Source organism: Gekko japonicus, unplaced genomic scaffold (assembly GCF_001447785.1).
Source record: "Gekko japonicus isolate JY-2015 unplaced genomic scaffold, Gekko_japonicus_V1.1 scaffold2905, whole genome shotgun sequence".
In the NCBI taxonomy this organism is placed as follows: Eukaryota; Metazoa; Chordata; class Lepidosauria; order Squamata; family Gekkonidae; genus Gekko; species Gekko japonicus.
The window spans coordinates 92,115-118,230 of NW_015164284.1; the positions used below are offsets into that span (position 1 = coordinate 92,115).

At 48.0% G+C, this 26,116-nt stretch overlaps 2 protein-coding genes across 3 annotated transcripts in view; both read left to right on the forward strand.

The window, feature by feature from the left end:
• The window catches only part of LPCAT2 (lysophosphatidylcholine acyltransferase 2), a 53,290-nt gene extending 39,298 nt beyond the window's left edge, over window positions 1–13,992 (forward strand). For both annotated transcript variants that reach the window (XM_015408773.1, XM_015408774.1), the window contains 4 exons: window positions 1,396–1,549; window positions 10,843–10,941; window positions 12,696–12,837; window positions 13,560–13,992. In XM_015408773.1, the coding sequence (XP_015264259.1) occupies window positions 1,396–1,549; window positions 10,843–10,941; window positions 12,696–12,837; window positions 13,560–13,783 (619 nt within the window). In that variant the 3' untranslated portion in view covers window positions 13,784–13,992. The remainder of the gene's footprint in view (window positions 1–1,395; window positions 1,550–10,842; window positions 10,942–12,695; window positions 12,838–13,559) is intronic.
• On the forward strand, window positions 3,645–4,837 carry LOC107108343 (calpain small subunit 1-like). Its single transcript, XM_015408770.1, has 2 exons — window positions 3,645–3,728; window positions 3,774–4,837. Exons 1-2 carry the CDS (start codon window positions 3,699–3,701, stop codon window positions 4,509–4,511), a joined length of 768 nt encoding a protein of 255 aa, XP_015264256.1. The 5' UTR covers window positions 3,645–3,698; the 3' UTR covers window positions 4,512–4,837.
• Window positions 13,993–26,116: the final 12,124 nt, after the last annotated feature.

Here is a 26,116-nt window from a genome sequence, read left to right on the forward strand (position 1 = left end):
CAGTGGCCAGAAATACCAGTGCCATCAGGAGGTCCACCAGTGGGGCCAGGACATTAGAAGCCCTCCCACCGTTGACCCCCCCAAGCACCAAGATGACAGAGCATCACTTGTCCCAGAGTCCCTATCTATACCTTGTGGCTAATAGCCACTGATGGACCTCTGCTCCATATGCTTATCTAATTCCCTTTTGAAGCCGTCCATGCTTGTAGCTGCCACCACTTCCTGTGGCAGTGAATTCCAAGTGTTAATCACTCTTTGGGTGAAGAAGTACTTCCTTTTATCCGTTCTAACCCGACCGCTCAGCAATTTCATGGAGTGCCCACGAGTTCTTGTATTGTGAGAAAGGGAGAAAAGTACCTCTTTCTCTACCTGCTCTTTCCCATGCATAATCTTATAAACCTCAGTCATGTCACCCCTCAGTCGTCGTTTCTCCAAGCTAAAGAGCCCTAAGTGCCTTAACCTTTCCTCATAGGGAATGTTAACCCCTGCCTATGGAAAACTAGCATGCCATGGAGAATGTTTTCCTAATGTGCTAGCCTTCTGAATGTGTAGTATTTCTTTCAGTTATGTGAACTATTCTTGTAGTCTGCAGTTGTCCAACCCAGACAGAGGTTTCTCACCCCTGTCAGAACTGAGCCTGAGTGTAAACTTTGAGGGAGGAAAAGGAAGCTTTTCCTGGTTTCCCACAGAGATGACTAAGGTCATGTTCATGGCGTGTATGATTGGAGTAAAAATGTGGATCTCGTGGTACCTCCCACAGGCTTTGATAGCTGAGAGACTGTGACTGCGATCACACACACTAAATAATTCACTTTCAATGCACTTTCCAACTGGATTTTGCCAGTTCACACAGGCTGATTCTGCATTGGCTTTCCCCTCCGTTGTTTTACGAAACCCGCGTTGGAACATAAAATCCCCTCTGCATTCCTTGCTGGTTTCACTTCCCTTGGTTATTGGGTTTGATGGCAGCGTCCACGCTCCATGCCACTTCCAAGTTCTTTGAACATCAGATTTAATTGCACCTTCTGCATTATGGCCGTTTTGTGGCCATTCGGGGGTGACTCTGCAGTCAGTATAGCGTTGCCCCGAGGTGTTTGGATGTGGTTTTGAGCTGCACTTTTTCCTCCCGGTTGAGAAAACGTGGACCAAATGCTAGATGCACAATCACCCACGATCCAGTTGTAGAGTGCACTGAAAGTGGATTGGAAGTGGATCACTTCATGTGTGTGACCGCAGCCTGTATCTAGATAACACAGAGCAAGTTTCTGGTCTGCGTGAGGGAAACACGATCTGGCTTTACCATCAGCGGAACCTAAAAGCACGTTGACTTTCGACTAATGCTTAAGGCCGTGCAGTGCAGCAGCCACTCACCTCGGGCTTCTCTTTCCCCGATAGTCTCAACTGGGGCAATATCCGAGATCAGCTGGATCAGTTTGCGGCGATCGCGAGCGCCTCGAAAGGGGGCAGGATCCGAATCGATGAGTTTGCCAGCCACTTGAAACTGCCCGTTTCCGACGTCCTCGAGGAACTGTTTACACTCTTTGACAGGGTAAGGCTTCTTCCCCACTCCCCTCCTCCACGTGAAACTGAAAAGATGATTCTGCAAAGCTAAGCTTAATAAAATATCAGTCCGAAAATCAGGCGCCTGGCTGACGGAAAAGGTCACACCTTGCGAGGTGAATAAGGGATGGGCCAAAAGGCAGGGCCCTGGCCTGGATGGCCCCGGCTAGCCTGATCTCGTCACATCTTGGAAGCTAAGCAGGGTCGGTCCTGGTTAGTATTTGGATGGGAGACCACCAAGGAGGGCCACGGTTGCTGTGCAGAGTCAGGCAGTGGCAAACCACCCCTGAACGTCTCGTCCCTTGAAAACCGTACAGGTTCAGGGTAAATTGGATGAGACTTGGTGGCACTTCCCAGCACCATTTACATGTTGATAGGGTTATGCAGTGCGCGAATGGATTAAAATGAGGCACTTAACTGATCGTTGTTTCCTAAGAAATGACAGAAATGGAGAAGTAACCCCAAGAGGGGACTGAAAAGTTGAAATGTACTTTTCCGGTTTGGAAGTGCCCACCAGTAACTTGAGAATGCCCCTGTATTACTTCCTTTCCACGTTATTACTGGAACACTTCAACACTGAAGAGCCCCAAACAAAGGGCTATGCCCCAGGCCCGTAGCTATGGTGGGCCTTTGGGGGGGCTCTGCCCCCTTTCTTAAAGGCACGGCTCCACAAGAATTTCTCCTGTAAATGCTTTTTTCCAGTCATTTTAAAACATTTTTTAAAGACGTGTGCTCCTTTAAGCAGAGTGGGGTGCTGTATTTGACTAATTCCGGCACTGAGCAAGGGGGTTGCAGTAGGTGACCTCTAGGATCCCTTCTAACTCTGCGTCAAGGAACTGGTCTCCTTGAAGATAGTTTTTCTGCCTAAGTGTTACTTTTCTTGACTCTAGAAGTCATCACCCCCACCTGCTGGCTTGTCATCAGAGCTGTTGCTTAGGCTGGCCGAAGTGATTAACTTGCAGCAGCTGAGAACTGTCATCTGAAGTGGTTGACCACTTTGCAATTTAGAGATCTATCCTGGTAAAGTTTTCTGTGTTTTTCATACAAGTCGGACTGAGTTTACCGGCCAGACCCAGATGAGTATTTCCAGGGCCACACCTACCATCTACCAGAAAATTTATTCTCCCTCTTCCCCCCCGCCCCCGCCCCTTTCTCAGCCTTCTATTGTCACTCCCTGGGGCTAAGATCCGCAGAAGCCTGTGTGCTTTGTTTTTAAAAGGCTCGATTCCACAGTAGCTGAGTCATAATCCTCAGAACTCTGGCTTTTCTTTCTGCACTGAGAACTTCAGCCCCACCAGGGGGGAAAAATGCCCCACAAGCCACAAAACCCTAACTAGAGGCCTGATATGCCCTGACCTTTGATGACCCAGTCTAGCCCAATCTTGTCAGATCTCGGAAGCTAAGCAGGGTCGGCCCTGGCTAGTACTTGGATGGGAGACCACCCAGGAAGTCAGGGCTGCTATGCAGCCAATGGCAAACCACCTCTGTTCATCCCTGCTTTGACCTGGGTGGCCCAGGGCAGCCCGATTTCATCAGATCTTGGAAGCTAAGCAGGGTCGGCCCTGGTTAGTACGTAAATGGGAGACCACCAAGGAAGTCCAGGGTTGCTGTTACCTGCAAGCCACCTCTGTTTGTCTGTATCCTCACCTGGATTGCTCAGGCAAGCCCAGTCTCATCAAATTTCAGAAGCTAAACGAGATCGGCTCTGCTTAGTATTTGGACAGGAGACCACCAAGGAAGTGCAGGGTCGTCACGTGGGGGCCGGCAGTGGCAAACCACCTCTGAACATCTCTTGCCATGGAAAACCCCCAGAGGTTGCCATAAATTGGCTGCGACGTGATGGCAGTTCCCACCTCCACCAAAAGGCAGGACCAAACGAGGCAGCCAAGAAACATTACAGCTGCAGGAACACAACACGGAGAATGAGTTTTTCTCTCACAGTTAGCAACAGGCGTGGTCTTTCACCCGCTGTGGATTCCAGCTGTGCAAGACGTGTATGGGCAGGTGAATTTTAATTGCCCTGGCGGATATGTGGCTTTGGAAGCTCACACCCTGCTCTGCTCTGCTCAGACACCCTTGGAGACTTTGAAAGGTACAGAGCTTTCTGCTTGCTTCAACAATCTCTCGGCACCCTCACCATGTTCCTCGCTGAGGCTTTGCTAAAGGCCGCCACTGGAGGAGGTGGTGGTGGTGGCAGCAGCAGCAGCGGCGGTGGCAGCAGCAGCGGTGGTGGTGGTGCCGGAGGGGCCCTGGTCAGAGGCCTCGGAAGCCTCTTGGCAGGGGGTTCAGGCGGCAACAAAGGAGGGAACCTTGCCGGGTTTGTCGGCGGCCTCGTGAACATAATCAGCGAGGCGGCAGCTCAGTATACCCCCGAGCCGCCTCCGGAGGCCCGGAGCCATTACGCCAACGTGGAGGCCAGCGAGAGCGAGGAGGTCCGCCAGTTCCGCCGCCTCTTTGCTCAGCTGGCTGGCGACGACATGGAGGTGTGCCCCACGGAGCTGAGGAACATCCTGAACAAGGTGGTGGCCCGGCACCAAGACCTGAAGAGCGCGGGGTTTAGCCTGGACACGTGCCGAAGCATGGTGGCCGTCATGGACAGTGACACGACGGGCAAGCTGGGCTTCGAGCAGTTCAAGTACCTGTGGAACAACATCAAGAAGTGGCAGTGCGTCTACAAGCAGTACCGCTCGGACACATCGGGGGCCATTGAGAGGCCTCGCCTGCCGGCCGCTTTCAAAGCCGCGGGGTTCCGCCTGCACGAGCAGCTGCACGCCCTGATCGTACGCCGGTACACCGACGAGGAAGATGGCAGCATGGATTTCAACAGCTTCATCGGCTGCCTGGTGCGCCTGGACGGCATGTTCCGGGCCTTCAAGGCCCTGGACAGGCGTGGAGATGGGAAGGTCCAGATGAACATTGAAGACTGGCTGCAGCTGACCATGTATTCTTGAAGCTGCACGGCTGGCGTTGCAGAATACAGGATGTTCGGGGCAGGTGTGAACTGCAGGCGGCATCTTTGGGCTAAATAGTTAGTGCCTCCTGGGCCAGTCCCTTTTAGTTTAACTCGGGGAAGGGGGAGCGCTCGTTTTAGTCTCTCCCCCCCCCTCTGTAATATATCCTGTTTTGCTGGAAGAGCCAGCTTTGAGTCCAACAGCACCTTCAAGACCAACCAGATTTCCAGATTTCAAGAGTCAAAGCTCAGACTCCACCGGATACAAATAGGTCTAAGCAGTGTTCCCTCTAAGCTGAGTTAGTGTGAGCTAGCTCACAGTTTTTTAACCTCCGGCTCACACAGTTTTGTCTCAGCTCAGGAAGGATGGCTCCAGAGCAAACTAATGTATGTAGTAGCCAAATTGCCTGCTCACAAATTCAATGGCTGTGGCTCACCAAGTAGAATTTCTGCTCACAAGATTCCACAGCTTAGAGGGAGCATTGGGTCCAAGTGACCTGTGACTCTCGAAAGCTTATACCGTGGGAATCTTGTTGGTCTCTAAAGTGCTCCCGGACTCGAATCTGGCTGTCCTACTTCAGGCAAAATTATTTTGTTAGATGTTCCTTTGGAATGGTACAGCTCACCAGCGCCTAGTTTAGAAACAACTGTACCATGTTACATGCCAGTACAGATTTCTTGTGCGTGCACGGTGCTATGTGTCGGAGCAATTGCCAAAAGCATGTTGAAAATGTTACTCGGGCAGATTTCTGGGCGTGGAACGTCTGCCTTTTGAGTGTTGTACGCGATTGCATGAATACTCTCTGGGTATGGAGGGCTTTTTTGGGGAGGGGGGTCAAACAGACAAAGCCGGGCTTCGCTTGCACAATGCGTTTGATTAGTAACTGCATTATTTTGCCCGGGGATGGGTTTGAATCTTAAGCGGGCGCTGGCACAATAGGTATGTTTGACTGAGCAAGGAGGACCTCAGTGAAAAAGAGAATAAACCTGGATCATTATCAGTGCAAGGCTTGTGGTGGTTCGTGGAGTTCTTTTGTAGCAGGGAGTGGGAAGGCAATGCTGTATCTCGGAAATCACAAACATTGCAGGACAGGGTTAGGAGGGCGCTGGAGGCAACAAGTCAGACTGCAGTTCCTATTGGGGGGGGTAGAACACCTTCTGTAAACTAGCACAGTTTGCAAAGAACTTTTCTTCTCGATATGCTGATTTTCAGCTTGAAAGTCAGGCGTCCTGTCTTTTCCTTCCAGTGTCTTCATTATTTCTTTTATCCTCCACTCCCCGAGTCCCCAAGTCTGTTCAGTTTTCAGGTACAGACTATTAGCCAGTTCTGTCGATTTATTTTATTTTCTTCTCTACATGTATTCTCCACTTTTCTCTCCAGTGGCGGCCCACAAGAGAGCCAGTTTGGTGTAATGGTTAAGAGCGCGAACTCTATTCTGGGAGAACCGGGCTTGATTCCCCGCTCCTCCACATTCAGCTGCTGGTGTGACCTTGGGTCAGTCACAAGTTCTTTCAGAGCTGTTCTCTCAAGGGCAGTCCTCGAAAGAGCTCTCTCAGCCCCACCTCCCTCACAGGGTGTCTGTTGTAGGGAGGGGAAGTGAAAGGAGATGGTAAGCCGCTCTGAGACTCCTTTGGGTAGTGAAGGGCAGGCTATAAATCCAATCTCTTCTTCTACATTTTTTTCTAATTATAGCTTTGAAGGAGGTTCTTCAGTTTGCTTTTTCAGACCCTACACAAAAAATTTTGTGCATGAGCGGAATGGAATGTGCAGAGGATGAGTCATGCAGTCTTGGCAAATCCATTCCCCTTATCTCTTTTTGTTTGAATCCACCTATTTTCATGGCTCATCTCCCCCACCCAGCACAGCAACGCCCTTGTCTGCTTTCTTATTGTTGTAGGTTTCACTTTTGGAGTGACTGTGCTTGAATAACTACAGCTAGGTTGTAAGAGTGCAAATCCATGCTCCCTGGCAATGCATAGGGGGCTGGAACACCACTGAGGCGGTAGCTGTAGGATCTCACTCGCCACAGCTGAGGAAACGTCCTGCGATTCCCCCTGAAATGACCTCTGGGACCACCCCATCTTCTGACAGATCCCTGTTTTTCAGAATCTGCATTTCTAGGAATGCTGTGAGTTTCATATTGAACAAGTTTGGTAGCCAGACTTCACTTTTTGACTGTGACAGTCAGAAATCTATCAATGCACCAGCACTGTGTTGCACACTGAGGGCACGTTCAGACGGGCCATTTGAGCCGGTATACATGTCGGTTAGAAACGGACTATTTACGTGCGATCACACGGCCAACATCTGCCTCCCATCCCCAACCCCCTTTAAACCGGAGTGTTTTGCTACCAGGTCCCCAAGTGGTGTTTTCCCGCTGCTCTGGTTCTAGCCGTATTTTCCCCCTATGTGAGCACTCCTCCACCGGTGTAGAGCCACTTCCTGTTCCCCACTCAAAAGCTGCCCAAGGCTTCCGCTTTTCGCCCGCTTTTTTTAAAAAAAATTTTAAGCGTCGGCGATATGCGCTTGGGTGGAGCTTCGCCCCGGCGTTAATAAAACCAAAGTTTAAACGGTGCCTAGTTTTGCTGTATGGACGAGTTCAGGATCTCAGGGAGGTAAAAGTGGTTTCGGGGTAAAAGTATAAAGGGAAGTGTTCCTTTAACGTTTAAAGGGAAGCGTCACGGCAGTTGGGTTGAAGGGAAAATCGCTGTTCTGTGCACGCGCGAAAATTTCGATTCTAAAGATGGCCGCCCGTGCGCATGCCCAAACTGAGAGGGAAAAAACCTGTGTGGACGGCGGAGAGTGATGTGGCTGCGCAGCGATCCGGAACAAGGAGGTGAGTGTGATCGCGATTCTTCCAGGTTAAAAAAAAGCGCATCGGACCGGAGCAATTTACACTGCTCCTGGCACGCCATCTGACCACACCCTGAATGACTCTAACATCTGCCAAACAGGTTTACATTAGGTGTCTTTTTTTTCCAAATTGCCCGTGTGCACAACTGAGGCTGATCCAAACATTTTGCGTAGTTAAGAACATCAGGGGGTCTTTCCCATTACATTAAAAATCCACTTGCATCACCCAATGTAAACGTGCATGTTTTTTTTCTTGTGTTCAAACAGCTTCATAAACAACCCAGAACTCTCTCATATCTCCCCCCCTCTCTCTGGTCTGGTCTCTGCCTCTCTCCCCAGCCTGAGCCGAGATCATGTCATCCTCTTCAATACCAAGGCCAATAAAGGTGCCCATAAATTTTCTTTTGTGCATCAGCTACTGTGCTTTACACAAGAGTAAATGGGGCTACTCTCATGTAAAGAAGGCAGAGTGAACCAGGCTGCTGGAATGCTCCAGCACTTCAAGGCATGTGCAAAGAAACCCCCCACAAAAAACAACAACAATGAACAGATGGAACTCAAGTCTGAATGGATTTCACTGACAGCACGGTCATCAGAAGCGGCACAACACGTGTGAAAACACAGAAGGTGGCTGCGGTCTGAAAACCCCCCATCACAAGAGTCCTGCTGGATCAGAGCAGTGGTTCTGATCTCACACAGTGGCTAACTAGATCCTCTGTAAGCCAGGATTTTGTGACTTGTGTGGCATTTTCTTTTCTGGTGGGGCTGAAGTTCTCAGTGCAGAAAGAAAAGCCAGAATTCTGAGGATTATGATTCAGCTACTGTGGAATCAAGCATTTTTAAAATCAAAGCATAGAGGCTTCTGAAAATCTTAGCCTCAGAGTGTGACAACAGCAAGCTGAGAAGTGGGGGGGGGGGAGAATAACTTTTCTGGTAGATGATAGGTGTGGCACTGGAAATACTTATCTGGGTTTGGCCAGTAAACTCACTCCATTTTGTATAAAAACACATAAAATTTTACTTACAAAAACAAAGGACAAACAACACATAGATGGGGAAAGAATGTATACAGTTCAGCGAGGAATGCAAAACAAAACAAAAAACCTAGCTGGTTATTCTATTCACTACTTTTGCTATCAGGTCCGTAGCTCTGGCATCTCAACTGACATTCCTGATGAGCAGAGTCTCTGGAAGCATAGCAGCAGGGTGGAAGTTGAAGAGAGCTTCAAGGCAGTCTCTTCTCTCTCTGAGTCTTCTCAAGCTGTCTATTCTACATAGGTGTTCTTAACCATTTAGTCAATAGAAAGCTGTTACCAGGATAGATCTCTAAACTGCAAGCGGTCAACCACTTTAGATGACCGTTGTCAGCTGCTGCAAGTTAATCACTTCTGCCAGCCTAAGCAACAGCTCTGATGACAAGCCGGCAGGTGGGGGTGATGACTTCTAGAGTCAAGAAAGGTAACGCTTAGGCAGAAAAACTCTCTTCAAGGAGACCAGTTTCTTGACACAGAGTTAGAAGGGATCCTAGAGGTCACCTACTCCAACCCCCTTGTTCAGTGCCGGAATTAGTCAAATACAGCACCCCACTCTGCTTAAAGGGGTGCATGCCTTTAAAAATATTTTTAAATGACTGAAAAAGGCATTTACAGGAGAAATTCTTGTGGGGCTGTGCCTTTAAGAAAGGGGGCAGAGATCCCCAAAGCCCCACCTGGGCTGAGACCTTCCCCTGGTGTTGACTCCAGGCTCTGGGATTCAGAGTTTTAGTGCCTCTGAATGTGGAGGTTCCCCTCAGTCACCAGGGCTAGTAGCCATTGATAGACTTATCCTCTATGAATCTACCTAATCCCCTTTGAAAGCTATTTATTTTGGTGGCCATCACACATCCTCTGGCAGCGAATTCCACATTCTAATCACTCCCTGTGTAAAGTCGTAGTTTAAAGTAGTTCTTAGTGATATTCATGGCAGCCAGGCACGGAATGGTGGTAGAAATAGTAGTTGGGTTTTTTGCAGCATCTATGATTGATTTGTATGATTTGTGACGAATTTAACTATCTGTTGGAACAACTACTTGCCAAGTGGAGCAGCGGCACAGTGGGGACGGGTGGGATAGAACTCGTGTGTGCATGAAAAGCCAGTTGCCCTGTTAAGAAGGGGCAGCCACAAATGGATTGACAAACTGTCAGAAATCTGGCTCCCTCTTTGCGGGTGTCAAATAGGATATGAGCATCCCTGAACATTCCGGTTTCCCTTCTCCATTGAATGGTGCAGGAATCCAAACTAACAATCAAAGTCACGGTGGTGGAATTTTCACTTTGTTGCATTCACGTGAAAGGGCCATTGAGAGTTTGGACGCACCTGTACTTCAATGATGTCACTCTTTGGAGGACTGTTAGAGTCGAGTCCAGTAGCACCTTAGAGAAGGGGGCTGCGGTGGCTCAGGGGGTTAAGAGGCTGAGCTGCAGGCCGGAAGGTCGGTAGCTCAGCAGTTCGAGACCTGAGTGCCGCATGACGGAGTGAGCTCCAATCTCTGGTCCCAGCTCCTGCCAACCTAGCAGTTTGAAAGCAAGAAGTTGCAAGTAGATAAATAGGTACCGCTTCAGTGGGAAGGTAATAATAATAATAATAATAATCTTTCAATTTATTGATCACTCAGTCCTGCAGAGTTTGCTGGCTCTGAGCGATTTACAGTTACTCATTTTTCACGAGGGACTAACAATGCTTTGTGGGGTAAGGGAGGACAACATATATACATCTTAATTGCACACATTCACAGCCGACGAGGGTTTCGTTCAGATGCAGATGAGACGTGATCCGGAACGGCGTTTTTCCTCGGCCGAGTTTGATGGCGTCAGCTTTTCTCCAGACTCCTTGAGTTGTAGCGCCACACTGCCATCGCCTGTCCGGACGGCCCATTACAGGCTTTTTTCTTCACGCCGAGAAGATCTCTCTAGGCTTTCCATCATGCGAGCCGTTCCGTGTGCCCTGGCATCTAGTCATGCTGGCCACATGATGGCGGAAATGTCTTGGACAGCGCTGGATCTTCAGCTTGGAAACGGAGATGAGCACTGTGTCCCTAGAGTCGGATTCGACTGGCTTTCGAGCAAGGGAAACCGTTACCTAGAACTGTAGAGACCAGGAGTCAATGCTTCCTTCGTCAGATACCATGGCCCAGGTCTTCAGATCTAGTCTCCAGAGAGGCCTTCTCTTGGCTGTGGTCAAAAATGCCCAAATGTCACCACCTGGCTCCCTCTCCCTCTCAAACAAATGAGTTGAGCAAAGAAATAAGAACAGAATGGGGGGATCACGTGGTGCAGCTGTTCCTGGACTGTGCCGTATGGGATGTGGGTCGGAGAGCCCATTCTTGAATGTGCCTTTTAAAAGGGGGGCTTCCTTTTGCACTTAGAAAAGCAAAATGTTCCCAAGAAGACCACCATCCTGCTCCCGGGTTAATCAATGGCTGCCTTTTCCTTCCTTTTAGAATGGAGATGGCACCATAGACTTCAGGGAATATGTGATCGGTTTGTCTGTTTTATGCAATCCTGCCAACACAGAAGAAACTATTTACATGGCCTTTAAGGTAAGCATGTGGCCTGTCCACAGCCGAGCTAAAGTAACAATCTCCTGTCAGAGCAGTGCTGTCTTCTCCGATCAGCTTCCCTTAACTCTTGCATTGCCTACCTACAGCCTGAATTTCCGGAATTAATGTAGAATAGCCAGGAGATCCTAGGATTATCCGGCAGCCGCAAGTTCTGTCTCTTAGTGTTGTGCTAGTGATGAGCCAGACTAGTTTTTAGGGGCTGAGAGAGCTCTGAAAGAACTGTGACTGGCCCACAGTCACCCAGCTGGCTTCACATGGAAGAGTGGGGAATCGAACCCAGTTCTCCAGATTAGAGTCCACCACTCTTAACCACTGCACCAAACGGGCTCCCAGAAGTCCCAGATCGAAGAGCAGATGCTTATGTGAAAAGAATCAAGAGCTAGTGTAATATTTCTGGGTGCTCCCCAGAGCAGAATTGCACATTATTGGTCGTGGCTTAAAATTGCATGTGTTCAGTGATGGAGCATCTCCTTTGCATGGAGAAGGTCCCAGGGTTAGTCCCCAGCATCACCAGGTCAAGGGTTTCAAGTGTTGTGGTGAATGGGCTTTCTCCTGCTGAGGCCCTGCAGAGATGCTGCCACTCCGAGCAGACAATACTGACACAGATTCATGGGTGAGACAGATTCATGTGTGGCAACTCACACCGTCACATCCTCTCCCTGGTCCAGAGACCCAGTGTGGTGTAGTGGTTAATTGTGCAGACTCTAATCTGGGAGGACCACGTTTGATTCCCCACTCCTCCACGTGCAGCTGCTGGTGCAACCTTGGATCATTCACAAGTTCTCTCAGAGCTGTTATCTCAAGAGCAGTCCTCAAAAAAGCTCTCTCAGCCCCACCTACCTCAAAGGGTGTCTGTTGTGGGGAGGGGAGGGGAAGGAGTTTGTAAGCCACTCTGAGACTCCAACTGAAGGGCGAGGTATAAATCCAATCTCCTCCTCCTTTTGTAATGTCCAGCATAATATTATTCTCTCGCTCGGCTTCACTAGGTGTCAGTCTTTTTGGAGGGAGGGGGCACTTTTATTTCTAGAACTCACTTTGTAACTGTACAGGATTAAGCCCCTCAAGCCAGTCCAGGGGTGAGAGGTAATCCTGTACTTTTGCAGTACATTAAACCCTCTCTGGTTTCAGAACAATATGCCACCAGAACCTCTACATTAGTTCCCCCCCCAAACCTGAGATTAGAGGTTCAAACTCTCATCTTATATCTGGAATTTAACACATTAGCAACTCACTCAGAGCTGCACACTTTACGCTTAATGGTAGCTTGTGGTCAGTTTAGGCACAGGAGTTTAGACTTGGTAAATATGTATCTTTTACTGTGTAGTTAAGGCAAATCACCTTAGGCTTGTTATTTTGGTAAACTTTGGTAGTCTGTGTTAAGCTTTGTTAAGCTCTGTACTGAATAAAAAATTATTCTTGTTTCTAAATGGCCTCTGATGTTGTACCTGAGTTCTATACAGTAACACATATTCATTATAATGAGATTTGTTTTAAAAAAATGGTAATTTGTACAGGTGCTTTTAATGACAAGCAGTGAGACTCCTTGGAATGTCAAAGAGGAAAAACACACTTTGACTGGGGTGTAAATATGCCAAGACTGCATATGAGCCAGAATGGCGTAGCTCTTGAGAGTGTCAAACTAGGACTTGGATTGAGCCATGAAGCTCTCTTGGGCCATTTACTGTCCTGGCTGGCCTACATCACAGTTTTATTCCATCTCATTCTTTTTCCAGCTCTTTGACCTTGACGATGACGGTGTTATAACAGAAAATGAATTTGCCTCTGTCGTACAGTCATCCCTTGGACTTCCTGACCTCGATGTCTCTAAGCTCTTTAAGGAAATAGATGCTGACAAGACTAATAAGCTCTCTTATGGTGAGTGCAACTTTGTTGAGCTGTCATGGCTTCCTGCACGACAGCATGAGGACAATGGTGGTATTTCAGAGTTTGGATTGTAGACCAGGATGGGTTTAAATCCAGCCCATCAGCCATGAGCCTTGGGCTAGTCACTTTCAGTCTGACCCACTTTACAGAGTTCTTGTGAAGGCAAAACGGGGGGGAGAACATGTATGCCAGTTTGGTGTAGTGGTTAGGAATGTGGACTCTAATCTGAGTCCACACATGATTCCCCACTCCTCCTCCTCCTCATGCAGCTGCTAGCGTGATCTTGGATCAGTCATAAGTTCTCTCAGAGCTGTTCTTTCAAGAGCAGTCCTCGAAAGAGCCTCTCTCAGCCCTACCTACCTCACAAGGTGTCTGTTGTGGGGAGAGGAAGGGAAAGGAGATTGTAAGCCGCTCTGACACTCCTTCGGGTAGTCAAGGGTGGGGTATAAATCCAATCTCTTCTTTCTTCATCTCCATCTCTTCATCATCTTTCTTCATCTTGGGGAAGGGTAAGTTTTTAAAAGAGTTGGGTCGATTCCTTCATTTTCACCGTAGAACTCCCAGAGTTCCTTAGGGTACCCACGAGAAGTCAGTTCCCTGAAACCAAAGCGGACCAAACTTGTAATTTGTTTTACTGTGTTTCTGGCATACGCTTTGCACAGTGTTTAAAAAATAACTTTGGTTGTTGTTGTTGTTGTTTTTAAAAATTCCAGAGGAGTTCAAAGACTTTGCCCTCAAACACCCCGAATACGCCAAGCTATTTACCACCTACCTTGAGCTACAGCGATGCCAAGTGGAGATGCAGTCGGAAGTTAACGACAACACACCCCCTCCAAAAACTCCAATCTCGAAAAAGATCTCAGGCCCAAAGAATAAAATCTACCCTCAGAACAGCGAAGACGACAATTCGGGCGCCTCGGACAAAAAGGATGACTGAGCCACAGTGACTTTCCCCCCCCCAAAAAATATAACCTCCTCAAGGATTTCGTTTTTAAAAACAACCGAATGCTCGGCAAGTTGGTCACAGAAAGCAAAGGGGGGGGGGAATTAACTGCTTTTTAAATAATTTTATGTATCAAAGTTGCTTTTTTTAAATTAATAAATTATTACTTTTTGCCACATAGGCTGTGTTCAGTAAGGAATGTGGCCCCCTCGGTGCCAGAACGCCTGCGTCAAAGTGAAACGTGGCACAATCTTTGCTTTCTTTCGTGAACATTTTTTTTTTTTAATTTGCTTCAAGGCAGAAGTTTCTGCACAGTTACAGACTTGTTTCTGGACTAGCAAGCAGAATTTTCTCGACTGGGATCAAACCTGTTTGAAGAACTGAGCTTAAAGATCTCAGGGTTTGAATAAGCCTGGGCCTTGCCCTTTTTTGGGAACGGTCAGTGCGGGGAAACGGAATCAGCCATGTCCCTTTCTCACTCCACTGCTCATTTTTCCGCCCTTCTTCCCGCACACACACTTCCCGTTTCCCAGTCTGGGTCTGTGCCTTTCTTTAGTTCTATTTCTGTTCATTGCGGAGTAGATGGCTGAACAGCCATCTTGTTTGCTACTTGACTGGCCGTTGGATGACTTCTTGGAGAAGTGGGAAGGAAGGACAAGTGCAGTTGTCTAGGGGAAGCTAACTGGGTTGTCTCATCCTTTCTAGTTCACACTGGAAGTGAGTCGGAGAGCGTGCCTCCTAGGGAACTGTGTCTTCCCCATCCCGAAATGGGCAGTAAACCTGGCAGCCAGTCCTTTGCAAATGCAGCCAACTAAGCAGAGGCCTCAACATGCTGCCCAGTGATTGGATCAGCCCTGAAAATGACCACCACTATTTGATCTTCAGCGTCTTTCAACTTGTGATTGTTCCAACATTCCTGGACTCTTTCTGTTTTCAAGCTGGTAGTGTGCCCTTTGGAAGCAGCCATCCTTTCTGAAAGGCTAGCAAGCAGTGTTCCCTCTAAGCTCAGTTAGTGTGAGCTAGCTCACAGTTTTTTAGCCTCCAGCTCACAGATTTTTGTCTTGGCTCAGGAAGGATGGCTCCAGAGCAAACTGATTTATGCAGTAGCCAAATCGCTCACTTACAACTTTAATGCCAGTAGCTCACAAAGTAGAATTTTTGCTCTCAAGACTCCACAGCTTAGAGGGAACATTGCTAGCAAGTTCTATGACTTTGGTGATGGAAAGTCCCATTAGTCACAGTTGACTTATGGTGACCCTGTAGGGTTTTTTCAAGGCAATAGAGTTCGGAGGTGGTTTGCCATTGCCTGCCTCTGCATATCTACCCTGGACTTCCTTGGTGGTCTCCCATCCAAGGACCAACCAGGGCTGAACCTGCTTAGCTTCCGAGGTTCGGTGAGGGCTAGCCTGGGCTACAGGGGCTGTGGTGACTCCAGGGGTTAAGATGCTGAACTGCAGACCGGAAGGATGATAGTTCAGCAGTTCAAGACCCGATTGCCACAAGATGGAGTGAACGCCCATCTCTGGTCCCAGCTCCTGCCAGCCTCACAGTTCGAAAGCAAGTAAACTGCAAGTAGATAAATAGGTACCGCTTCGGTGGGAAGGTAACAGCATTCCATGTAGCTTGGCATCTAGTCATGCCAGCGACGTGACCACGGAAACGTCTTCGGACAGCGCTGGCTCTTTGGCTTGGAAACAGAGATGAGCACTGCGCCCCTCGAGTCGCATTCGACTGGCTTTCGAGCAAGGGAAACCTTTACCTTTACTTTTAGCCTGGGGAAGGGAAATGAATGCAGAAGCACAGAAATGTTTTGTGGCTTTCCTAACTGTCTCTCTGCGTATTCTAAGGGGAGCTTTGTTGAATGTGGAGGGGCCACGGCTCAGTGGTAGAGAATTGGCTTTGCCTGCAGCAAGTCCCAGATTCAGTTTCCGGCATGTCTTCTTTAAAACGGTCAGGTAGTAGACCTTCACCTGAGACCCTGGAGAGCCACTACCACTTAGAGTAGACAACACCGCCCGTAACAGACCAATGGTCTGACTTATTGATAAGCAGCTTTGTGTGTTCATGTAAGTTGCCAGTGACCGTCTGTGGTGTCATGGCTCCTGAGAACTTACCATTTGGGTGACTGTAACCGTACAGAAGTTCAGACGCCCCATTTTGATGTCTCATCTGCACGAGAACGGTTGCAAGATGTCTTGGTGTGAGTCGATCCCTTCCTGTCAAAATCGATTTAACGACCACACGAAGTGTCATGCGTGTGAGCTGCTCGGTAGGACAGGAGTACCCGTGCCCCCTTCTACTGTGCAGAGGGGATCACCGGTTGAAGAAGGACACAGTCAAGCCTGTAGTGGTGCTTGTTGTCCTCACGGTCAGGGAGGTTGGGAAGAGGCTGGTGTCCACTCAGGGGAATTAGATCTTGCCAAGCCATAGGACAATAGCCTCGATCTCTGCCAATTTCTACAAAGTTCCGAATTACTACATGAATGCCCGTCTGCTCCTTTACCCGGTATAAAGTGCATTTTCCTTGGGAGTTTACGCAAGATTGCTGTTAGAAGTAGAAACAAATTATTATTATTTTTAATCCATTCTCTCAGGTGGGTAGCCTTGTCGGTCTGCAGATTTCAAGTCCAGGAGCACTTCAGAGACCGATTTCCAGGGTAGAAGCTTTCAAGGACAGAGAAAGAGAGAAGATATTGGATTTATGCCCTGCCCTTCACTACCCAAAGGAGTCTCAGAGCAGCTTACAACCGCCTTCCCTTTCTCTCCCCACAACAGAGGTCGGTGGGGCTGAGAGAGCTCTCTCGAGGACCGCTCTGGAGAGCTCTGAGAGAACTTGTGATTGACCCAAGGTCACCCGGCTGGCTGCATGTGGAGGAGTGGGGAATCAAACCCGGTTCTCCCAGAGTAGAGTCTGTGCTTCTAACAACTACACCAAACTGACTCAAGAGCTCCCATCGTCTGACTCCCAAAAGCTTATACCCTGGAAATCACGTTGGTCTCTAAGGTGCTACAGGACTCAAGGTTTGGGATGGTTTTTTTCCTGTTTGTGTGTGTTTGGTGTTTTCAAGTTGCTTCAAACTTACAGTGACTCTCTCGTGTATGTTCCTGTTTTCCCCTGTTCCACAAATGTTGTGCTCCCTCTAGTGGTCGATTCTGGGCATGGAGCAGGGGTCATGGGGTGGGGGGAAGTAGTTGTGAATTTCCTGCAGAGTGCAGGGGGTTGGACTAGATGACCCTGGAGGTCCCTTCCAACTCTACGATTCTATGAATTAATGACCTCTAAAACAGCCTATCATTGACAGCCTTGCCCAGGCTGCACTACAACATTACAACAAGCTCTAAGTGAAGTGCAACTGGGCATGAAGAGAAGCTTCTTTGCCCCTTCTCTTTCATGTGGGTACTTCCCAACTGGATGAAGTGCAATCTTGCCATAATATCCACATGAAGTCATTTTAGCAAACTGAAGTTTTTACTCCCGAAAGGTGGGATTCTAAACTGGGATTCAGCAAGGTTTAGAATTCTTGTTTGGGGGTGGGTGAAACTCCAGTTTGTCATAGCACAGCACAGATGTCAAACTTTGTTGTTGTTGTTCAGCCGCACAGTCGAGTCCGACTCTTCGCGACCCCATGGATCAGATCACGCCGGGCCTTCCTGTCTTCCGCCGTCCTCTGAAGTTTGCTCAACTTCATGTTTGTTGCATCTATGACACTGTCTAACCATCTCATCCTTTGCTGTCCTCATCTTCTTTGACCTTCAATCTTTCCCAGCATCAGGGTCTTCTCCAGTGAGTGCTCCCTTCTCATTGGGTGGCCAAAGTATTTGAGCTTCAGCTTCATTATCTGGCCTTCCAGGGAACAGTCAGGGTTGATTTCTTTTAGGGTTGACTGATTTGATCTTCTTGCAGTCCAAGGGACTCTCAAGAGTCTTCTCCAGCACCATAGTTCAAAAGAATATTCTTCGGTGCTCAGCCTTCGTAGGAAGTTCTTAATCTGCTTCCATGCATGAAGAGCAGGTGGGTGGAGTGGAGCACAGGATCATGATAGGCGTAGATTTACTTTGGCGCCCAGTTGCAGTTTCATTGTGGTTTGTCGAGATGTCTGAACGCTGCCTTAGTGTCCAGGTCAGACCTGAACATCCAGCGATCATATGCAGTGTTCCTTCTAAGATGAGTTAGTGTGAGCTAGCTCACAGTTTTTTAGCCTCTGGCTCATACATTTTTGTCTTTGCTCAGGAAGGATGGCTCCAGAGGAAACTGATGTGTGCAGTAGCCAAATGCCGGTAGCTCACAAAGTTGAATTTTTGCTCACAAGACTCCACAGCTTAGAAGGAGCATTGGTCAGAAATCTGTTTCTCTTAGAAGGTTAGAGAGAGAGAGAGACTTATTTTGCGGTTTTATGAAGTAGTGTACTTTTTACAGATGAGGAGGCTGTGGACTTAGAGTTACATGGACATCTTCTCATGTTCTTTTATATTACTTTACACAGAGAGTGATTAAAATGTGGAATTCGCTGCCAGAGGATGTTGTGATGGCCACAGGAATAAACAGCTTTAAAAGGGGATTAGATAGATTCACAGAGGATAAGTCTCAATGTCCTACTAGCCATGGTCATTGAGGGGAACCTCCACATTCAGAGGCACTCAACCTCTGAATCCCAGAGCCAGGGGGCAACATCAGAGGAAGGCCTTGGCCTCTATCCGCTGTTGTGGGCCACTATGTGAGACAGGATGCTGGACTAGATGGACTTTTTGTCTGGTCCAGGAGGGCTCTTCTTACATTCTTATGAAAATCTCCTCTTGTATGATTCTCTGGAGACAAAGAGTGCAGTAGAAATGAACCAAAAAACACAGATGGTTTGGGAGGAACCAGCCATGCCTCCTGGGTTTGTGGATGGAAAAAATGAAGTCAGTTGCTCTTCTTAAAAGGTAGTGTCCGCTATAATCTCCAGGCAGTAATCAACATAGTGATAAATATGCTTTAAATGCCTTGTTTTCAATGCTGTTAAATACTCTTTGAGGTGTGTGTGTGTTTTTGAAGCATGTTTACATTGTGTTGTATTGTGGCTCCTGATGCCAACTCCCCTGTGGGAAGGTGTTAGCTGTCGGTTGGGACGTTCTGCTCCAGGATCGGAAGGCTACTCAGCTACAAACTACTCAGCTACAAAAACTACTCAGCTACAGTGTGTGTTTGAAGTATGTTTACATTGTGTTGTATTGTGGCTCCTGATGCCAACTCCCCTGTGGGAAGGTGTTAGCTGTCGGTTGGGACGTTCTGCTCCAGGATCGGAAGGCTACTCAGCTACAAACTACTCAGCTACAAAAACTACTCAGCTACAAAAATCCCTGCAGTGGGATGCTCCGGCCAGGCGGTGGCAGTGTGGCGATACGACATACGGGTCCTGTAGCCCCAACGTCATCAAGCCGGTCGACACAGCCATTCGGGACACGACTGATCCTAGCCAGAGACGTTTCCACCGTGCAGTTACAGCGTGTGCAATTAAAAATGAATTATATGTTGTCTTTCCTATCCCCTATGAAACATTGTTAGTCCCCTGTCTAAAAGTGCAACTGTAAATCACTTTGAGCCCACTTGTGGGGAAAGCGATTAACTAAATTGAATGCATTATGTAAGGGAACAAAGGAGAGACACATGAGTCGAAAAAGAATTGCAAAAAAAAAAATGAAAATATTTTAGCCTTGAAGTTCAGATGGGAGGAAATAACTCTTACTGGAGGCGGTAGGTACCAAAAGAGTGGTTTGTATTAATTGTACACTGGTGTATCCAGACAAAAAGACACGAAGCTGACGTTTGTACAGATGTGGAGATGTGGGCTGTTTAAATTTCGAAACACGGGGCTTTTCTGCATTCTCAGTTTCCTCGATCGTGCGTTCCTGTTGCTGTGGGTTTCAAAACATATAAGAAAGTCCATAAATAAACAATTCTTAATATAAAATTTATCTCTCTCATTTATCATCAATTGTCTTTTACTAGCCAAAAGTCTATTCTGTTCTATCTTCTTCACCTTTAGCCAGGTATAAATTATTCCCCATCTATCCCAGAAAAGTTCCTCTGACTTATTTTGAAGTTCTATACTCAATTTGTCCATTTCTGCTATTTCCTGTATTTTGTACTTGAGTTCTCTTACAGATGGTATGGTTTTTGTCTTCCAAAGCATTGCCATTAAAATTCTTGCTGCTGTTGTTAAATATGTTATTATATGTGTGTGGTTTTTTATTGTCTCCGGAATCATGTTTAATAAATATGTTTCTGGCGTTAACGGCAAATTGATTCCGAGTATATCTGAAATAATTTTATTTATCTTTTCCCAAAAGGTTTGGATTTTTTCGCACCTCCACCGTATGTGTATATATGATCCTATATTCCTTCTGCATCTCCAACAGAGATTTGATGCTTTCGGGAAACACTTAGCAATTTTTGCCGGCGTCCAATGCCATCTAAAAAACATTTTGTATACACCCTTGAAACACACAAGGAGGTCTGTTATATCTGGTCTCCAAAATAATGCTTTGGGTTGGTGTCATCATGAGTTGGACCCAGGGATCATTTCGGGGGGGATCGCGGGGGATCGCAGTTCCCCTGGGTGAGGTGTGGGGGGTGGGGCACACGACGAAGCCCCGCCCCCTGCTTCCGGTCGGGGGAAAAGGGCGATTTGACACACCCTGTAAGTGCTCAGGGTGGACGGGTGTTCCTTACAGCAGTTTGGACTGTATTTTGGTCCAACGCGGCTTCCCCCAGGTAGGGGGAATGACTGGCAGGCATCAAGACCCAAGAGAGAGTTGAGATTGGTGTGATCAAGTCTCGGAGGAGGCTTGTATTACACTTTGATCCCCTCTCCCGAAGCGGGCGAGCGCAATCAGGGGGTGTGGCCTCATGACATACTTCCGGTGATGTCAGGGGGTGTGGCATATGCTAATGAGTTATGCTAATGAGTTTCCCTAGCTCTTTTTCTACAAAACGACCCCTGGTTTGACCCATTCTGTATCTAGCATTCGCTCCACTGTTCTACCAAGCCCAGATTGGAACAGAAAGTCCCCTCTGCATTGCATGCCACTTTCACTTTGATTGATTCTCGGATTTTTACGGCAGTGTCTGGACTGCATGCCGCTTTCACTCCCTTTGACCTCTCAGTTTTATAATAGCCATCTGCACAGATGCATGGCCATTTTATGGCCATTCAGGGGTGACTGCAGTCAGTGCAGCGTTGACCCCGGGGTAGTTGAATGTGGTTTTGAGCCGCATCTTTTTCCGTTCCAATGTGGGTTTGGTAAAACAGCGGAGCGAGTGCTAGATGCAGAGTGGGCCTTAGTACCTGCAGAGACCTGGGTTTTTTAGTTGGAGGTGTCTGCTAGGGGCCGTTTTCTCAGCAGAAAAAGTGCTGTTCACTCACACCAGCCCTTTGTCGTCATTTTGTTTAGAGGATTTATATACCATCCATCCAGGAGAACCAGGTCTATTTTTGGGCAGGAAAGCACAGGAACGGAGTTCCGGCTGGCTCCCAAGTTGGCCACGCCCAGCAGGAACTCATTAGCATAATAGGCCACACCCAACAGCAGAAACTCTTTAGGGGTGTGTGGCCTAACATGCAAAGGAATTTCTGCTACCAAAAAAGGCCCTGGGTTTTGACAACAAACAAGGTAAACAGAATAACAAGCCAAAGGTGGGTGTGGCTGAATGACCACACTTCTGGTAACATGGGGGTGTGGCCTAATGTGCTAATGAGCTGTGCTGTCAGGGGTGTGGCCCAATATGCTAATGAGTTCCTGTTGTTGGGTGTGGCCTACTAGGCTAATGAGTTCCTGCTGGGCTTTTTCTACAAAAAGAGCCCTGAAAAACTATTCGTGGAAGCTCCCTAATCGTATGAAGACTCCACTGTGTGCAGTGATGTTCAGATACTGGGAACAGAATTCACCTTTCTTGATTGGTAGATGCTGCAAGCAACTGCTGGGGGGGGGGATCAGAAGAGTAACACTATTATTTTGGAGGCTGCAGATTTTTTTAAAAAAAGAATTAAATTGGCGAAGAGGACGAGAAGAGGCTCTGAAATACACACCAGATTCTAAGCCGTGTTTTTATCTTTCTTCAGATGCCTCCTGGGATTTGCTGTATTAAGTCCCCCTTTAAACTGAGAGGCTGAGTTCATTTTAATGGCCTCTCTTCATTCATTACTTTTAAGCCCTGGGAGTAAAAACTTATCCTTTCCGAAGAAATCTCCTTTCTCCGATTGCACGGCACTATGCTTCATGTGTAGCGGCTGCCGCCGTATGGCTACTATACATAGAAATGTAGAGATCAAACCCCTTTCAGAATGAGGGAAGGTCGCTTGCAAACTGGTTAACAAAAATGGATCATTTCTCAGGGCAAGCGAGCGGCTGACATTTCATGAATTCAGAATGCAAACAGAGGCATCGGAGCTGATTTTCAACTGAAAGACTGCAAGGTCACTGCCTGATCCCACATGTTTACTCAGAAGTTAGCTCCACTGAGTAAGGCTTGCTCCTTGGTGCACTAAGGATCGCATCCTTTAGAGGTCAGGTGAGGGGTAGGGCTTAATATGGTTTCTTGCCGATATCACGATAGAGTTTACTAAGGGAAACAAATATATATATTCAGGGCTATTTGGGGGCAGGAGCGCACAGGAACAGAGTTCCGGCTGGCTTCAGAGTTGGCCACACCCACTAAAGCCAACACCTCTGTGTGCGTGGCTACAGAGGGGAGGCCTGGAGAATGACCCACCCACCCCCCGGTGACTCCGAGGCGGGCGGGGCAGGGTGGGTTGGGAAGGATAGGGGAGACATTTAAATGCCTCCCCGTGCCTTCCCCGGCCTGTCCAAGGGCTGGCTTGCCCAGGTTCCCTGCAGTCACGGGGTGCCCGGGCAAGCCAAGGGAAGGCATGGAGTGTGGCCTAATACGCTAATGAGCTGCACCGTCAGGGGTTTGGCCTAATATGCTAATGAGGTTCTGCTGTCGGGTGTGACCTATTATGCTAATGAGTTCCTGCTGGGCTTTTTCTACAAAAAAGCCCTGCCTATATAACCTGCTTACATTTATGACTTTTCAGAAATCCCAAGATGTCAAGATGTTGGATTTATCATGATAACATGAGGAACTGTATGACACAGGACTCTGAGCTGGGGCAATGATATGCTTTCATTCACTGTGGTTATATGGAATCTTTATAAGTTGTCTTAGATGTTGTAAAGTTATTTTCCTTCATATGTTAATTAAAAAAAGAAACAATCCCTCCCAATACCTGATAGACAACCTGGAACATTCTTGTCATGTTGACTAACAGCTGCAGAAATCCAACATGCCATAGTTTGGGTTCAAATTGGGTTCACATCTGCCTGAACCAAGAGAAAAAGCAGGAGAGGCGGGGAGGAAGCAACTTACCCTCCCTCTTCTCCTGCCTCCTCCTGGCTGAATGAGGGCCGGAAGCAGGGGGCACCTCAGCCGGGGGAACTGTGTTCCCCCGCGTTCCCCCCCCCCAAATTACCTCTGCTCATTATTATATATCACCGTGAGGTCAGAAGAAAGGGGGGCATGCCATGGGAATGAGAAACACCACCAGTGGGCAGCATTTGATATTTCTTCATCTTGCATTTAAAATAATCCTGTGGAAGCTGAGGAGCATTTCCGGCTGCATGCTTTGTGGACAGCATAAGAGAAGTTTCACCATGGAACATGATGTTCCTGAACTACTGTTCCGGTATTAATACAGATCAGGCTGGCAACCACTGAAATTTGGATACAGGATACTGAATGAGCCTTTGGTTTAGGGGTTGTCTGGGTAGGGAAATTCCTGGAGATTTGGGGGTGGAAGTGGGGAAGGAACTCAGTGGGGTATAATGTCATAAGGTGATTCCGCACTAAAGCTTAAATCCTGGTTGAGCCCTGTCCCGAACTGACATTACACAGCTACACTTGCGAGTTGAACTCTGATAAAACCAGGGATGAGATCCAAGTGCGGAAAGGACCATAGAGATCACCCTCTATAACAGCTGTTTTCTCCAAGGAAGCTGATCTTTGTGATCTGGATATCATTTGTAGTTCTCAGAGATCTCCAGGACCTACCTAGAGGTTGACAAAACTACTTTGGTCTGATCCATCCTGGAGGGTTTGTTTGTTTTTGCAAATTAATCTTATTATTTATTTACATATTTAAAACATGTATTGGTTACATGTTATTGGTCTCTTGCGGAACTCAGGGCGGCTTACAGCATAAATAAAATGATTATTTAAAAAAACAAAACAAAAACAATATTAATAAGAGGACAATTAAAAACACATAAAAAGTCACAAGTTTAAAAGTCCCAATGAGGTAAAAGGTAAAGGTAAAGGTTCCCTTGGTCGAAAGCCAGTCGAATCCGACTCTAGGGTTGCGGTGCTCATCTCCGTTTCAAAGCCGAAGAGCCAGCGCTGTCCGAAGACGTTTCCATGGTCATGTGGCCGGCATGACTAAACACCAAGGCGCACGGAACGCTGTTACCTTCCCACCAAAGTGGTACCTATTTATCTACTTGCAATTTCTTGCTTTTGAACTACTAGGTTGGCAGGAGCTGGAACTAGAGACGAGAGCACACTCCGCCATGCGGCACACTCAGGTCTTGAACTGCTGTACTACTGACCTTCCACAGCCTGCAGTTCAGCGTCTTAACCACTTGAGCCACCACAGTAAATAGAACTATAGCAGTCAAACACAGTCCTAAGTAAAACTATCTTCAAGTACCTCCTGACGATTGATGGTGAGGGGGCCAAACACACCACCCAGGGGAGATTATTCCGTAATCGTGGGGCTTCCACTGAAAAGGCCCTGTCTTGTGTGTATCTCTAGATAATATTTAAAAAAATATATCATTGATACCCTGACTTTTTTTCCAGTGGGAACCGAAAGCTGTTTACAGCATTCTCTTCTTCCCCCATTTTGTTCCCGCAACAACAATCCGGTGAGGTAGGCTAGCTTGATAGTGTATGACTGGCTCAAGGTCACCCTGTAAGTTTCCACAGTTTTGGGGAATTCAGACCTGAGTCTTCCATACCCTAGTCTGACAATCTACCCACTGCACTGTGCTGGCTCCCATGTTAATCTCTAAAACCAAATCTTCACTACGTGCTCTAAAATGCAGCGGCAAAGAGTCAGGTTCTTTCCCATGTCCCTTCCATAACTCGATTACCTGCTGCAACCTCTGAATGCCCCCTTCCAATAAGTGATTATTGACCTGATAATGGGTCACACGGTAGAATAACGTCCATGCTGAGAAGCCAGCGGTCATTGCTTGTATGAGTTTTCCTGGAATTTCTCCCCTTGCAAGGAAACAGAGCAGCAATAATTGAATGTGGTGGCTGTGCTTTGCTTTTCTGATCGCCGTTTGTGATTCCGTGAATCCAGTGGTGCCGAACCAGGGCTGGAGATTGCTTGGGTTGCACTGAGGAGTAGGCCTTGCCCCAACAATAAGCCTACCCATAAGAAGTCAGAGCTTGCCCCCAAGTTCCACCATCCCCAGGCACTTCTCCAAAAGTCTCCTGGCAACTGGTATGAAGGGTCTGTTTGCTCCAGCAACAGCTGAAAGTGGGAGTGGCTGCGGCAATTTATATCCCCAGAATGCTAATGCTGATTGGCCAAGAGCAACCCTAGAAGTAAGGCTAGCCAACCAAGCTGTTGCTTTCCTTTCGAAGTGCAGCAACAGTACAAATGGGTCCCATTTGGACGGGAAACTTCCTGTTCACAAACATGCCTTCAGGGCCGGCTCACCTGCTAGGCAAACTAGGCATTCGCCTAGAGCGCAGGCCGGACCATAGGGCGCCAAACTGGACCCCCCCCAACCAAAGCCCCCCAGCCCGCACCAAAAGCCCTCCATCTCCCTGACCGCCGCCACCACCGCCTCTTTCTCCCCGAGTCCGTCACTTGCCGGACTCAGGGAGAAAGAGGCGGCGGCAGCGGCCACCCAGTCTGGGAGATGCAGGTCTTTTGGTGGGTGCGGGGCCACGTGCAGTTTGGCGCCCCAGAGTGCCTAACTGCACCCAGCCCCGCCAAAAGCCCTGCATCCAGTTCTGCTTTCGTTGCGGGGGAGGCGGGCCCTGGATGGGGCGCCGAACTGTGCCTCCCCCCTTCTGTGCCCTCCCCACTGCCACCGGGACTGCAACTGCTGCCGCCGCCACGCAAGTTTGCAAAAGTGGGGGAGGGGGGATTTCCCACCACTCACCACCCTCCACTGTGCCTCCAGCTCACTCTCCCCTCCACCGCTTACAGCAAATGCAAACAAAAATCAAACTGCTGCCGGGGGGGGGGGGGAAAACCATCCCCGGCCCCC